The sequence below is a fragment of the Pseudoliparis swirei genome, chromosome 2, assembly GCF_029220125.1.
Source record: "Pseudoliparis swirei isolate HS2019 ecotype Mariana Trench chromosome 2, NWPU_hadal_v1, whole genome shotgun sequence".
NCBI classification, from domain to species: Eukaryota; Metazoa; Chordata; class Actinopteri; order Perciformes; family Liparidae; genus Pseudoliparis; species Pseudoliparis swirei.
This window is the reverse complement of record NC_079389.1, coordinates 8,200,249-8,215,303: the sequence shown is the minus strand read 5'-3', so window position 1 is coordinate 8,215,303 and position 15,055 is coordinate 8,200,249. Positions and strand designations below refer to the sequence as shown.

The 15,055-nt window shown below is 49.1% G+C and overlaps 1 protein-coding gene across 1 annotated transcript in view; it reads right to left on the bottom strand.

Annotated features, from left to right (window-relative positions):
* The window catches only part of igsf3 (immunoglobulin superfamily, member 3), a 64,145-nt gene that overhangs the window by 5,705 nt on the left and 43,385 nt on the right, over positions 1-15,055 (bottom strand). The window contains exons 5-7 of the mRNA XM_056428379.1: positions 14,414-14,821; positions 11,233-11,658; positions 1,047-1,457 (exon numbers count right to left, since the gene is read on the bottom strand). Of these exons, the coding sequence (XP_056284354.1) occupies positions 1,047-1,457; positions 11,233-11,658; positions 14,414-14,821 (1,245 nt within the window). The remainder of the gene's footprint in view (positions 1-1,046; positions 1,458-11,232; positions 11,659-14,413; positions 14,822-15,055) is intronic.

The following is a 15,055-nucleotide window of genomic DNA, read 5'->3' as shown; positions in this document are numbered from 1 at the left end:
ATACAACATATTCTATTAATCGTGTGTAGATCTCTGCGTATCATGAAAGGTAAAAAGAACTATACTTGCCATCCAGTAAGTGTTAAATATGAACCCAGACCCCTGGTGAGCTTCCACAAATAACCATGTGTCAACCTTTAAACCGAGACTAAACTAAAGCTGGCGAAAAGACACACAAATAAAGTGCTTAAAAAGAAAGAAAGTAAACGAAAGCATGAAAGCAATCAGTGTCAAATTGTAAGTCACTTTGGATTAAAGCGTCTGCTAAATGAAATGTGATGTAATGCGTCTTAGGCAAACAAAAGTCGACAATAAGGTGAACACATTTCCAAAGCGATGCATTTCAATGGGCGCTGACGCTCAGTTCACTGTGTGGCAGCTTTCCCGTCGACATGAAACAAAAGCCTCTTTTTCTTTGCCCTACTGGCTCGTGACCAGATGCTTGGATCCTCACTTGCTAGTTGGACAGATGGCATAACAGGGATTTCACGCTGCATTATAAACAGGACACCTAAACAGATGAACAGCGCCGTCAGAGAGACGCCTGTAACGAGTCACCCTGAGCCGCTGTGTGGAAGAGACTCGTGCGAGGATACGTTGTTATCGTCTATTTGCATAGATGCAAAAAGGAAGGCGAAGGAAATTTGTAATTATGAATATTTGAGTATGGGCTGAGGGGAAACTCTGAAGAATACAGCCGTGAGGTAAGGCACCAGCGTTTGGGTGGCGGTCGGCACATAATGAGCTTTGAGCGCTCTGAAAGGCATACAAGAACTGGCGTGACTTCAACTCGTATTTCGCCAGCTGCACTCTGCCCAGGACAGGTGTAAAGTCATCAGAGCAAGACGGCCTTGAGGCCTGGAGCAGAGCATGTGAGAGGCGGGGGATGGGTTGACAACGTCTAAATGGTCTAAAAAGCGAGGCAGCGCGTGGGGCGAAAGTGGCAGCTGCTGCTCCCCTGCGGTGGAAATAAATACCCAGTGGTCCATTTTTTTCCGGTGGACCCCAGAGGTTTAAGAAAACAGCAATTCGGACCACTCGCTCACCTGGCTGTCGGACCTGAACCTGCGTGAGCCCCGAGGACTCCCGGGAGAGTCGATACCACGCGCCATCTGGGTCACTCAGCCACTCCTCCACCAGGCAGTAGTACGTCCCGGAATCGCTGCTCTCGGCCCGGTTCAACGTCAGCACGTAGAGGCGGCTCGACAGCCGCTCGGCCTGCACTCGCCGCCGCAGCCGCTCCTCTTCGGCGTAGGCGCCGTACTCCAAGGCGCCCGAGCGTTCGATCCTCAGCAGGAGCTCGTCGGCTTCGGACCCGGTGGCGCGCCTCACGTACCACAGCACGGCGTGCTGGGAGTCCGGGCTGGTCTGGGAGCTGATGGAGCAGTTGATCTGGACGCGACTGTCCTCCAGGTACACCAGAGACTGGTTGGTCTTTTGCACCCGCAGCTTGCTCTCTGCGGAGAAGAAGCAGATGGAGGGGGGGGGGGTTCAGGAGGGAAGAATATTAAACACCGGTGACAGGTACACAATGAAATGTGTGTTTTGCGACAGACGACCTGTGGCTAAGTTTATTTCTGGTGGCAGCAGGGCAGGAAAAGACAGTGGCGCGTGGGAGGGTGAGGCAGGTGACAAAGAGAAAGAGAGCAACACGAGGGAAATGTCTGGCGAATCAAATCTGAGGGGGGGTGGCAGGTGTGTGGGTATCAAAGGTAGGAATGTAAGATCAGATGCAGAACAGCAGAACAGGGTAAAGGAGAGGGGGGTGGATTGTAATGTTCGGCTGTGGATATTATTCAGTAAGAAACGCACGAAGGCAGCGCTGCAGGAGGTCTGACAGTCTGCCAAGAACAGGAAGACATAGGAGGACGAAAGAACACATTCATATGAAGTCAGGCGAGGATGAGGAGAGAGAGCAGATCGGAGAGGGAGGAGATGAGGATGGGAGACGTGTGACTGAGATGTCAGGAAGAGGCTGAGGCTGCCGAGCGCTGTGGCAGGATTGGTTACAGTGACATCGGCTGTGGGTTAGGATTAGCTGCAGGTACATCAGGTGTGACCACGACCAGGGTCTCGCTGTCAAATGCTTGGGGGGGGGGGGGGGATTAGTTCAGCACAGAATGTATAACACACACACACACAAGATGTGTACAAACACAGGACCTCAAAGCGAAAGACGATTCGCATCATACGATCCTCAAACACTAGATTCTTATATTTTATTCATGAATAGGTACGATTGGTTCTCAAACAATCCTCTGGTGTATTTACCTGCTCTGAAACACACATCACACAGATTGAATCCACGGAGGACAATCACACACACGTGCGTCTCGATCGGCAAATCTGGCCATCTTTGACCGAGGCAGTAAGGATTTGATTGGTAACACTTTCTCGTGTCGGCACGCTGGCAGCGGGCCAACAGTTGTTTGTTGGCCGAGGTCAACTTGGGGAAACAAATCCTCTTAATTGATCACAGCGGCAGAATGTCATCCTGACGGCTCGACACACACAAACGAGAGATGAATAGCGATTTTAGGGTGAGAGCCCTCGTGTCTGCCAGTACGGTCCAAATAAAACCCACATCGCACACACACACACACACACACACACACACACACACACGACAGCCTATAGAGACCTTTTTGATGGACATCTGTAGAAGAAGCCCACTCTAATGCAGCATTTGATACAAGTCATTGTATGGAAATCGGTAAAAACATACACATTTAGGATATTTCAAGTGCCAAAGGCTCACTCAGATCCATTCCCTCCTTCACGTATTCTTTAGTCAGACCGTTTCTGATTTGGAGATGTGAATGAATTTAGAATTGTGACCACATTGTTGAATTGCTGTGATGCTTTCTGCTGCCAAATAAAAAAAGGAGTAAAAAAAAGGGTTAATATTGCTCAATGTGAGGTATAAAAACATATATATATATTATTCAAGGACTGGTATGGTATTAGTGCAACACATATCAATGGATATGCAGCCTTCATCAGGAGTATGCACATCTAAAACATGTTTCAATTGATTTTCTGGCACAAATCTAACCCAATACAAAACACAACATTTTCATCTCTGCGCTTCTCCTGCATCCTAAAACAACCCCTTCATCTCCCAGTGTGGTGTCACCATCGGCTTTGCACTGACTGACTGACTGCCTTGGGTCACAGCCATCTGCCCTGGAAGTCTCACCCCCACAGACGCTCAGATGATCGCCCTTTGTGAGTCTGCATGTTTGCACTATACAAACAGTATGCACACATTTGGTTGCAATCAAAAGATGCATGGCTGCAAGGCATCGCCAGACCACCCTGTTCAAGCAAGCGTCTGAAATGAGTAATTTGCGTTGCCTCGGTACTCACTGGAGACCCCCCCCCCCCCCCCGCGCGCCCCGCCCATCCGAAATTACTGCAGAGCCTGCGGAATCCTGGCAATCTTTAACTTATTTTTTTTATACAGGAGAATTACCTCTGAGCCTCCTGGAGTGGAACCATGCAGGATTGGATTGGCAGAGGACAAAGCAATTCTCCGCCGCTCCCATTTGAAGTTTGAATCCGGAGCCAGGAGGAAAAACCAGGGGCTAAAAACCTGTTGCCAACCGTACGTCAGTGTTTACAGAAAATGCGAGAATGGGCTAATTATTCAAGCCCTATTAGGTAGCTTCATGAGCTATTACAAAGTTATCAGAACTAAGCACTGACTCAAGCAGATTAAGTGGGACACATTAAATGCAGTAACAATTGGCAGGAGGGGAAGACAAGGAAGAGAAATGGGGGATCTGTGTGTCCCAAAACAACTCCTCACTCCCCTTTGGGGTGAAAAGCCTCAGTAAGAGAACCGCGGCTTCACAGACCGGTCAGATCCTCGGACACGGGTCCATCCCCTTGAGAGGGAGGTCTCTTCCTTCAGCGATCACCAACGCCTCTTCTGATGCAACCGGCAGAAGATTCTTTGCGGGGTTTTTATTATTTTGTATATGTTGCACTGATGAGGACAGATTGTTGGGAGAGGCCCAGCGTAGGAAGCCCGGTTCAGTCATACACGGTCCACGGGGCCACTCATCACGCATGTGAATTCCCTCATCGAGTGCGTCCTCGTCAGGCCGTCGGCTCCCATTCAAAGTGTCTTCAAATCTTCTTTGTTCTTTTTAATGAGTCTCGAGGGTGCATCGATAAAGTTATACAAATCTCTAATTGGAAACAGTATTTTCGCTGCTTTGCATGAGTTCAAGTGACAGTCAAACCCTTGGCCTTGGTGAGAATGAAAAGTGCCAATTCTACACGCGCCAACCTTTACCTCTCGCTTGCTTTTGCTCGGTGGATTTTCTTCACAGAGAAAAGGGGCAACAACTGTGTCACGTTTATCATCGAGTAGACAAAAAACTCAATTTTAAGTTCATCCTTGAGCATACATGAAGACAGCCTCTCATACACATCACCGGCCGCTGTGGTTTCCAGGGCAACCGTGTCTCCGTGAATAACGCAGCATGGCTAAGATAAGTCGTTTAAGGAACTTGTTTTCTCGTAAGAAAGGGCAGACTTAATTAAACAAACCAGAGCCTTTTGTTCACTCAGATTCATAATCTCCTTAATATATTCTTTAATCAGATACAATTTTATTAAGTCACAATATTGGTTTGCATAATATTAATCATAATAATAACATAATAACAATAGTAATATGATTATTAATAACAGTAACAAAACAATAATAATACCAGTAATAATAAGCAATGATATGAGGTGGATCTCTTTTCCCCCCCTTCAGTATCTCAGCTCCACTGGAGGCAGTTTGCTGAGCATGTAGTGTTATTAAAGTACACACACACACACACACACACACACACACACACACACACACATATCTACACAGTGCAGTCACTAATTGGCTCATTGAACTCTTGTCTCGCCCCCTTCCCCTAGGTGCCCAATTTGTCTGGTTTAATAGCTACACGAACTGCAGAGTTGAGACAAAACTGTCTTTATTCCTTTCATCAATCAGTGGAGGTAAATACACACCGGCTCCAAACGGCAGCCCGGTTTTGATACGGAGGACAGATAACAAAATGCACCCCTAACCCCAAAAGCTTTACCAGCAACACACAACTGTTGTTCATGAGGCGCAGCGATGACAACTAATTTGAGTCCGGGGGAGAGGAGGAGTGTACAGTTAGGGATGCTACAGTGGCACGTCAGCACACACACATACACACGCACACCCACGCTTGTAGCACAGTGTTAGGACTTCAAAGGACGGGTAAACTGCTCGGTCCTCTTTCAGAGGAGGAGAATACCGATCGAGACTGTAAATCAAAGAAGGTTCATCTTTTATTGTGTTTGTTGTATAGAGAGAGGATTACATTACTTTCCATCTCGGTCTTATGCTGCTGCTCCAGGTGAAGTCTTTTAATACAGGCTCTCGACCACCCGACAACTCGCACTACCCCTTCATCACAGTCTTTGTTTGGACTCTTTGCTCCCCCGTGTGTTCCCCTTCTCTAGTCTCTCCTGATCACATGCTGTCTGGTTGCCTGACACCGACATGACTGAATCGGTATGTATGAGGCCGACTGGTATGAACACGAGAGGTGCTGGTGAGGTCTCTGCCTAACATTTTGGCTTTTAAACACAACATAAATCTGGTCTGATATGTACTTAATGACTAGAGCTGACATCCTGTCTACTGGGCCACAGATGTAATACTTCCACTTAGTTGAAAGGGACCAGAGTGGGCAACAGACGGGGAGAAAGAGACACACAGAAATGAGAGGGGCGAATAAAAGGAGAAAGATAGACACTGAGAGGGATGCGATTCTTGGAAGAACACATGATGGGAGAAAAGCAGGAGAGTTAAGGGATATATCCCCACACTCCATGGATATCCACAAGCACCGACCGACCGAGAGCTGAGGAGCGAGAGAGTCTGCAGAGGGAGAGAAAGAGCCCGGGAAAGATGAGAGAGATGTAAAAACACAGAAAGTGAGAACATGCGCCTGGGGGGATTTGGAAAAGCAGCAGGCAGTCGCTCCAGCGCCACTCCGGAGGACTTATCGTCTGAACGGCTGCCTGCTCCGCCTTTAGCGTTAGCATTAGCACAGCCATGGGCTAATCCACGGCCGCAGGACTGAGGGCGTTAGACACGCCCTGATCGCCTGCAGAACAGCGAACGCCGGTTTGCTGCTCCTTGCCAACCTCTTCAAGGACAAACACTAATACGCACACCCCGGCCCATCTGGACATCACACACAGAATAGATTGGAGCGGGCGGCATGTCAGAGGCATCGAGGGATGGGGCTCCCCCGACTGGAAAGTGTCTCCTTTGCCGAACTGGAAGCCTAATTTCTATTGTAATGACTGCGATGTATCTCTGATCCCATTGTGTCAGAGGGATATTACCAGTCCTCACTCCTCTCCTTTCCAACTCCCACTACAATATCATTAAGACCGGTCTAATTAGGGGGCTCTGTGCACGTAACTGCACCCGTGAACACACCAAGACAGAGCCGCGCGCGCACACACACACACACACTCGCACACGCACACGCAGCCTCCACCCATATTCCCATTCTTCACCATCAGTGCCAACACGCTGATGCACTGATTGCACTTTCCCTGTTCCGGCCTACCCGTCTGTCTGAGAGAGTGATTGCTGTATGCAGGTTTGGCCCACCGGGGAAAAAACGGATGCACAAGAGAGGGTGAGACAGAGGGTGAGACAGAGGGTGAGACAGAGGGTGAGACAGAGGGTCAAGACGGGAGAACTCTGGGAGATTAATGGCCCAAAAGAAGCTGGCACGGTGGGGAGAGCCAAGAAGTATCGGATGGAGTCGTGCGCCTGCGCGCACGTCTCTGCGAGTGTTTAAAAAAGGCTGCTAATAAGCATAAAGCACAGTATGCTCTTAAAACCCCAGAGCACAGTGGTCATTCAGTTAGTGCAGGCTAGAGTTTGGTGTGTGTGTGTGTGCCTGTGTATGTATTCAAGGGGCGGCACTGCTGAGCGTCTCCTGCACTGCTCCGACTATTAGCCACTGATTTACATGGGGAGCAGCAGCACTGTAGCTAGCTCTGAGTTACGACTTCAATTACAGCAGCAGGAGCAGCAGGAGGACACACAAGCGCGCGCATGCACACACGCACACATGCACACACGTACGCACACACTCACAGGGGCTTAAGAGAGATGGAGAGACAACACAGAGAATCTCATTGCGTCTTCAGCTCGGGCTGAAAAGGAAATGAGGCCCAGATTGGATTTGACAGGAATCTGTGCCTGTGTTCTTGCACAGGTCATTAGGGCGTTGCCCTTGTGAGGAGGGAGACACCGGGAAACAAAGGGTCTGACCTTGAATATCTGAAACGGGAGTGCTTAATCAAAAATCTTTCATGAAACGAAGTTCTGTTTCAGTGCACCCCTCAAAGGCTCTTCAATTATCCTCCACTACGAGGATGTGCGACGACGACACAGCCAGTGCACTCTGATCATGTGTGCGTGCGTGTGCCGAGTCAGGTTGTGTGCCGCAGACGTACAGGCAGCCGGCGCACGCGGGCGACGCCTCAGGTGAGCTTGTGGTCAAACTCGAACACACATCTGCTGCAGCCAAACACCGGGCGCGGACAATAACACCGCGATGAGCACGCTCTGTGCGCGCAAACAAACACAGCTGCCACATCCGTCGACTGACAATGGGGAAGAAGCCATTCGAAAGAAACGCGTAAACATAACGGAGGGCATTACGAGAGGATAGAAGGCGGCAGGGAATTATGAAATATGAAGGGAAAAAAGAGTGAGAAAGAAGCTGGCGGCGTGCACGGAGGAGAAACATGCAGCGGAGTGAGAGCGCAGGGTGAAAGAAGACATTCAAAACAGAGACTCGTTCGTGGGGAGAGTGAGAACACATGTAGAAAGATAGAGCAGGAGCGCGAGAGGAGGACGAGAGGACGAGAGGACATCCTTAATTAAGACAGGCAGCTCTTATCCGAGCCCCGATGAGCGGGGGATCTCCAATCGGTCATGTGACGCCAACGCTATCAATAACGGCTGGGCGGCAAGTACTTCACTGGCATGAGAGGAGAGCACACGCGGCATCTGCTTGTGCCAAACCGTATTAAATGGAAAGATACCCTCAAGAAAAGAGAGAGAGAGAGAGAGCATATGAGGCAGGACAAGATTAATTAGGAGGCACATATCCTCTAATTCAAAGAGAGATGGAGAGAGAATAAGAGCACAAGAGAAGGAGGATAAGAATGAGCGCGGAAATTGCGTGATGTGCGATCCTGGGAGCGGAGGTGTGCGAGGAGAGATGAGGAGAAATCTCTAAGTGGGACACCCCTCTCCTCTCCATCATTCTAGCTCAGCCAATAACCAGACGGTCTTAATGTCCCACTCCTCATGCCAGATGCACGCGCGCACAAACGTGCACACACACGCACACACTCACATGATGAGAGAAATGTCTTGAACTCTCCAAACCATCATTAATCCAAACTCCGGTTCCATTAGGGAAGATTCAGTATAATTAGTTTTGCGTGTTTTCTGGGAATGTGTGTGAGCGCGTGCGCGTCGGAGTGTGTTTTTGTGCGTGTGTGTGTGTGGTTTGAGTTATGAGTCGATGATATTACACTGTTGTGCAGAGCGTGGCATCCCTGGTGATCTGCCATGCTGAACATGTGTTTGCCGTTATTGTGTTTCAGACAGAGACAAAGAGGAAACTCAATCAGGTGGAATCTAATATTGCTGCTACTGTATGTGGAACTGGATAGCGCATGTTTATGTTTTTTTTTGGGGTGTGAGCATGAGGAGATCCTCTCCTGTGAGGACTAATATTGAATTGTGTTTTACTAAAAGATAATTACACCTTTGCTCTGGGAGAATCCCCCCACCGCCGTGTGCATCTACGATAATTCAAGCGCTGGATTGCTCTCACAGTAAACATAAACATATTGCATGCGTGTGTATTGCGTGTGTGCAGGTAAGGGCGAGGAACTCATCTAATATGAGCCTTGGGCCGGACAGACAGTGTGCTGCTCATGCAACCTGGACCAGGAAGAAGAGCGCGGGGGTCTGGGCTCCAGGTACCTCACCTGACGGGCTGAGTGTGTCCGTGTGCTTTGGGTCTCGGCTTTTATCTCCATCCAACAGCATCGCTTTCAATTTTAAGGAGGCACGGACATTCGGGCACCACGTCTGATGCTTGTTTCCACTCTTTTTCGATTTTGAAGTTCTCCGCTAATTTAATAAGGAGCGTGATTCAGCATTTGAGAATCCGTCTTCCATCTGAATGCAAGATGGTGGCGTCGCGGATCATCAAAAGGCCGAGAGAGACGGTTCTCGCGTTGCGGTGAGGTAAGCCTCTGCATATATGCAGAGTGAGCGTATGGGAGCTCTCAGAGGAACATCACAAGACACACGGTTGCAGCGGCATTCAGGCAAGAAGGTAGACGTGCACACATCTGTCTGTGAACACGTCATAATGCTGGGGAGGCAGCTCATGCATATTGAGCAGGCACCTCTGGAAGACTTAAAGCCTCTCAATTATGAATCTAGTCCGACGCTGTGTTTGCTCACACCTCATTACACACACACTCCCCTTCATCCCGCTTCTTTGAGAGGGGCGCTGAAAATGCCAGTCGCTCATTTAGCCAGGAGTGGTTAACATTTAGCAAAAACAGAGAGGAAAAAGCAGATGGGGAGGAGAGGCGTGTGGCAGAGGGAGGCGTCCTACATGCTGACAGATGAATCATCGGGCTAAACGAAGGTCTGACAGCTCAAATAAACACGCACAGAGGAGGTGGAGGAGCCCAACGCCACCTGACGAGACTCAACCAGCTCTCCACGAGATAAAGAAATGGCTCGCTCGGCCTCCCCTGAGAGGCCCCTTACACACTGCCATGGTTACTGATCGGCTTTCAGTCGGCAACTGATCACATCGTCACGGTTACTGGTGGCATTACCAAGGTAAGTACTGATCACTTTGTCATGGAGACCCTGGTAAAAGAAAGGGAGGAGGACCCATTTATTCACTGCAAAATGTGTGTGTGTGTGCGTGTGTGTCATTTTCCGGCTTCAGGTTAACAATGTAAACTGCACAAGGGGGGAAAGGTAAATGAGTATCCGGGATGATAAGTTGGTCTCCAGATACCTCCTGAAGGGCCCGGGGACACTGTGTGTTCTGAGTGAATGCTTAAGGTCAGGGCTCAGTCAGTCAAGCAGGTACAAGCACCGTCTGTCTCTGAAGTGTATGGTTATGTGTGTGTGTGTGTGTGTGTGTGTGTGTGTGTGCGCTTACATCAGTTTGCATTCATCTGAATCGATAGCAGCGGGGAATAAAAGACGACACTGTACTTGTGATTACTTTCCACTGCCTCACTTTTAAAGTGTTATTGACCACCGCAGTCTGCCTCTGAAGTCGATACGGCATCTTAACTGTCCTCACCTGCACATTGTAGGGACATGCAGGCTCGCGAAGACACGAGCTCGCACACATCTATTCCTGCATTGCTTTTGGTTACACATATAACGATACAGAAGTCTAAGAAACCTGTCCACCGACAAAAACGTTGCGCATAATCCACCAACTTTAACACCATCATGCTTTGAAATACAGAGTTTGGTCTTTTATTAGCAGGATGAGAGTTGGCCTCAGGCAGTTTTACCTGAATAAATGCCGTATAAAACTGTAGAGGCACACCAGACTGAGCTAAATTGGGGCCAGTGTGTGTGTCTGCTGCTTGTGTTCAGTCACTAATTGGGCTGTCTGTATGGGTTTTTCCTCCTTGTATGTGTGGAGCACAGAGGGCCAATGAGGGCGGTGCAGACAATTTAATGCCTCCTCAGAGAGAAAAAAGGTTCAAGGACAGATCGCTCGCTCCTCATCACACTTTCTCTGTCTCCGTCCTTTGCTTCCTTCTCGCCTACCTTTATTACTGCACTTTTGTCTTTCTTCCTGTGGGATATTTAGCATTTAGTGCGCTCCATTACGAGACTCCACCCTGCCCTGCACACACACACACACACACACGCACTCATAAACTCCAATTAGTGTACAAACCAGAGATGAGGAGCAATTACGTCAGGCAGACATCCTCTAAGGCCTGCTGAATCCATTCGATGTGCACGTGTGTGTGTGTGTGTGTGTGTCTGCATCTGTGTTTATCCCCGGTTGTGTGCTGGTTTGTGTCCGTTCCAATTAGGTGCGTGTCTCCTAGCAAGCAGCCGCGCAGCTTTACCTGGCTGTAGGACACTGATGCCGAGCAGGTTGGAAGTGCGGTTGGCTACTTTGCTCCAGCTGTTGTCATAGTTCCTCCTCCACAGGTCAGCGGTGCACTGGTATTTGCCCGCCTCGCGGCGGCCCGCTCGGGTCACCGACAGCCGGAAGTTGGTGTTGGAGTGGGAGCGGTCCACCGTGGTGCGGGTGCCGAGCCCCAGCAGCTGCTCGCCCCACTGCAGCGTGCCCTCGCGCGTGAAGGTCACCAGGTCCTTGAACTCTCCCTGATCCCCGTCGACGGCTTTTGCGCCGGCCGGCATGAAGCGCCAGGTGACGGAGGTGGGCACGCGAGGGTTGTGACGGGGCTTCACCAGGCACAGGAGGTCGAAGGCGTCTCCGAAGGTGACGGACGGCGTCCGGGACGAGGCCGACACCATGAAGGACGACTCTAGATGGTGGAGGAAGAGGAGAAAGAATGTTAGGAAGTGTGAAAAAAAGGCTTTTTTCCGTTCGACTCGTGGGGAACACTTCAAACATCCGAGTGCCGCTGATTGCATGTAAGAGCAAAACACAGCGTGGGTGTGTGATTGAGTCTGTTCTTTAAAAGTTAAAGCTCAGCGAATGATGTGGGGATTCATCATCATATCCAGGAAGGAACTCTCTTTCGAGCCATCAAGAGGAACAAAGCCGCCAGCTGGAACAAATACAGAAAGTATTTACCGAAAGTGCACTTCTTCTCAACAAGCACCTTCCTCTATCATTAAGCACCTGAAGACACACATTTTTGCTTATGCACATGCTTGCATATGCATCTCCTACCGTGTGGGCTGTGTCTAGCTATGAGTTGGAGTGCTAGACAGCATGAGCACTATAACATTAATGGGTGATGCAACAAAGGAAACCCAGGGGAGAGTTTTTCCCCAAGAGCTGATGTTCAAACTATCCTCATTAAACCCAAAACGTTCAGCCAACTCCATATGGTTGTGCCAAGAAACAACGAGGGAGTCGAGAGGAAGACGCCACGGCCCTGCGGCGCCTATTTCAGGGCATTTCCATGAATGTGAATGATTGCGCTTGAGAATGAGAAATACGGTTTTACACAGACATAAACAAAAGACAGAGGGAGATGGGGAGGAGAGATATTGATGAATTCTGATATGGATTCAGCCAGATCAGATCATTCATTTGCAGATTTCTCTCTAACATTCTCACCGTCAGCCCCGTCGCTTCGTCCCTCACCCTCTCTCCGTCAATGTTTAATGTCGGTGTTCTTTCGGGAGTCAACAAACAAACATAAAGTACCTCACACTTAAACTTGGAAAACAATATTAATTCTAATAATTTTCTGGAGATTTTAATAGCTGGGGTCATATTGACCTCAAGGGTAAAATATGTTAGTAAATATAAAGGTAACAGGAGGGTTAAACATTGAATCGGGTCATATTGACCCGAAGGCGACAGGAGGGTGAAACATTGAATCGGGTCAAATTGACCCGAAGGCAACACAAGGGTTAAGTGAATCAGCTGGTAACAAGACTCTCGACCGGGCATCTTTGTCTTCCCTGTGGCAACAAAAAACACAAGGCCACCCCAAAAGAAAATCCCTCTCCCATCCCCTCCAGGTCTTGTGAGCGAGGAGTCCACAAAGGAGGAGGCTGTCATCTAAATGAAGGCACAGTGACCATATATAATATCTTTAGCTCCGGCCGATGGAGCAGCACAATCAGGAGGACAAGTCAGCGTGAAGTTCAATCTAAGGTCAGAGAGAAACTGGAGCACGCGTAAAGACGGAAGGCCAACGTCGGAGAAGAAGAGAGCGCTGAAACACACGGGGCGGAAAAAAAGGCATCTGCAAAAAAGTTGGAAGCTGAAGTGAAAACAGCGAGGAGCGAAACCCCGAGAGGAAGTAGAACACACACACTGACCGTCACACACCGGCGTGCATTTAGAAGATCCTTTGATCATTAAGCACGGAGGAGCGGGAGACGAGATGTCGAGGAGTGAAACTGAAGAGTGACTTCTTTTCCATGATTTGCATAAACGCCCCTTGTTCCTCAAACTGATGTTTCTAATGTTGCCCGAACTTAACAAATGGACACTTAAAACCCCACATCTCTTCTTTGCAGTGTGCTGCTGCAGGGAGCTAATCCTTTGGTTGTGTGTGTGTGTGTGTGTGTATTGAGCCCAGTGCTCCTGGTCTGCCAGCTTCTCACTGCTCCGCTCCAGTGACTTCCTCAGCTCGTACAGAGGATGTTCAGCTTAACTCGGGCCTGACGGAGAAGACCCGCGGACTGTGAAACACATTGCCGCTGCATTTCCATTCTCATAATTCGGGCTTATCCATATGGGGCGTGTGCAAATGTACGTGTGCATCTCTGATGTTTGTCACGGAAGCACGCTGCTCTTGACGTGCGGCAGGTGGTGTGTGTGTGTGTGTGTGCCATATTGTCTCTTTCCGCTGAGCGGTGCATGAATAAACCCTCCCACTATGTGGACTGCATGTTCTGCCGTTGGCGTTCATTAGTCTTTAGCAAATAACAAACCACAAGGCCTCACCGTGCACGGTGCGGCAACCGATTCACAATCGGGCGGCTGCCCTGGATTTTATTTGCACGAGCATATTAATGTAGAAAGGATCATTAGCTGACGGTACATTTTCTGGAGTTAAATCTGCACCTTGCATGGAAACAATACCATAGCTGGATAAACAGTATGCTCCACATTATCACAGATATTTAAACCTGCTATAAGTTCAGCAGCTGCTCGTCCTAAAAACACAGGCGCAGCAAGAACAGCCTGATTACTTATGAAGCCTGAGAACTGGTATACCTGCAGAAGGATCACGACCGGATATCCATGTCCGGATATCCGTTTTATCCATATCGTCTATTTTCTTATATAGTTGTGGACTATGTACGATTAATATATTTGATGTTTTCTATAATTATGAGGAGCACATTTAATATCTTAGCTGATGTGAATGCACTCATGTGCATCCCGTCAGTCAGGATACATATAAGAAAATTGTGTCCATGTTTATCCTTCAAGTTTACCAGATTGTTCACTCTTGAACTTGAAAAAAATGCATCCTCTATTCTAATTTGAATGATTTTTAAAAGGTTATTATTTTTCCACAGGGGGGGGGGGCTGCAGTAGCCATCGGACTATAGATGTTGAGGTTGGATAAGGTGGCACTAACTTACCAACGGTCTTGACGGTGACGGCCTTGGTGGCCAACTTCTCCCCGATCTTCTCCCAGTTTAGTTCTGGCTCGGTGCCGGTCTGCAGCCACTCGGTGGCCGTGCAGCGGTACTGGCCCTCGTCCCCAGGTAAGGCGTTGTACAGGGACAGAGAGAAGGTGTCGGCCTGCACCTTCTCCACGCGTATCTCCCCGTAGTTGGAGCGCTCTCTGTAGGAGGGACTGTGCAATACAGTGCCGCCCCGATCGAAGGAGGCCACCTCCAGGTCCGGTCCGGTCCCCTGCTTGTCTGTCCAGTGCCAGACGACAGACAGGGGCCCTGTGGTGGACTGGACGGAGCAGGTCAACTGGATCACGTCGCCCTCTAGGACCTCCGAAGAGTTGCTCGACAATGACACGGTGATGTTGCTCTCTGAGAGGGGAGACAGGAGATGGAGACATGGAGGTCAGGACACATAAACAAAAGGACATTTCAAAAAGTTTCTCAAAATCTCAGCTCCTTCTTTTCATCGAATCCCAGAGACAAGAGCCCTACTTTCTGTGTTAAAACATCAACAGGGGCAATAAAACAAATTGCTGAGCCTGTTCCTGGGAGTGGAGTATCATAGAGTCCTGCGAGAGTGCTGCACTGTGTCTGTGTGTGTGT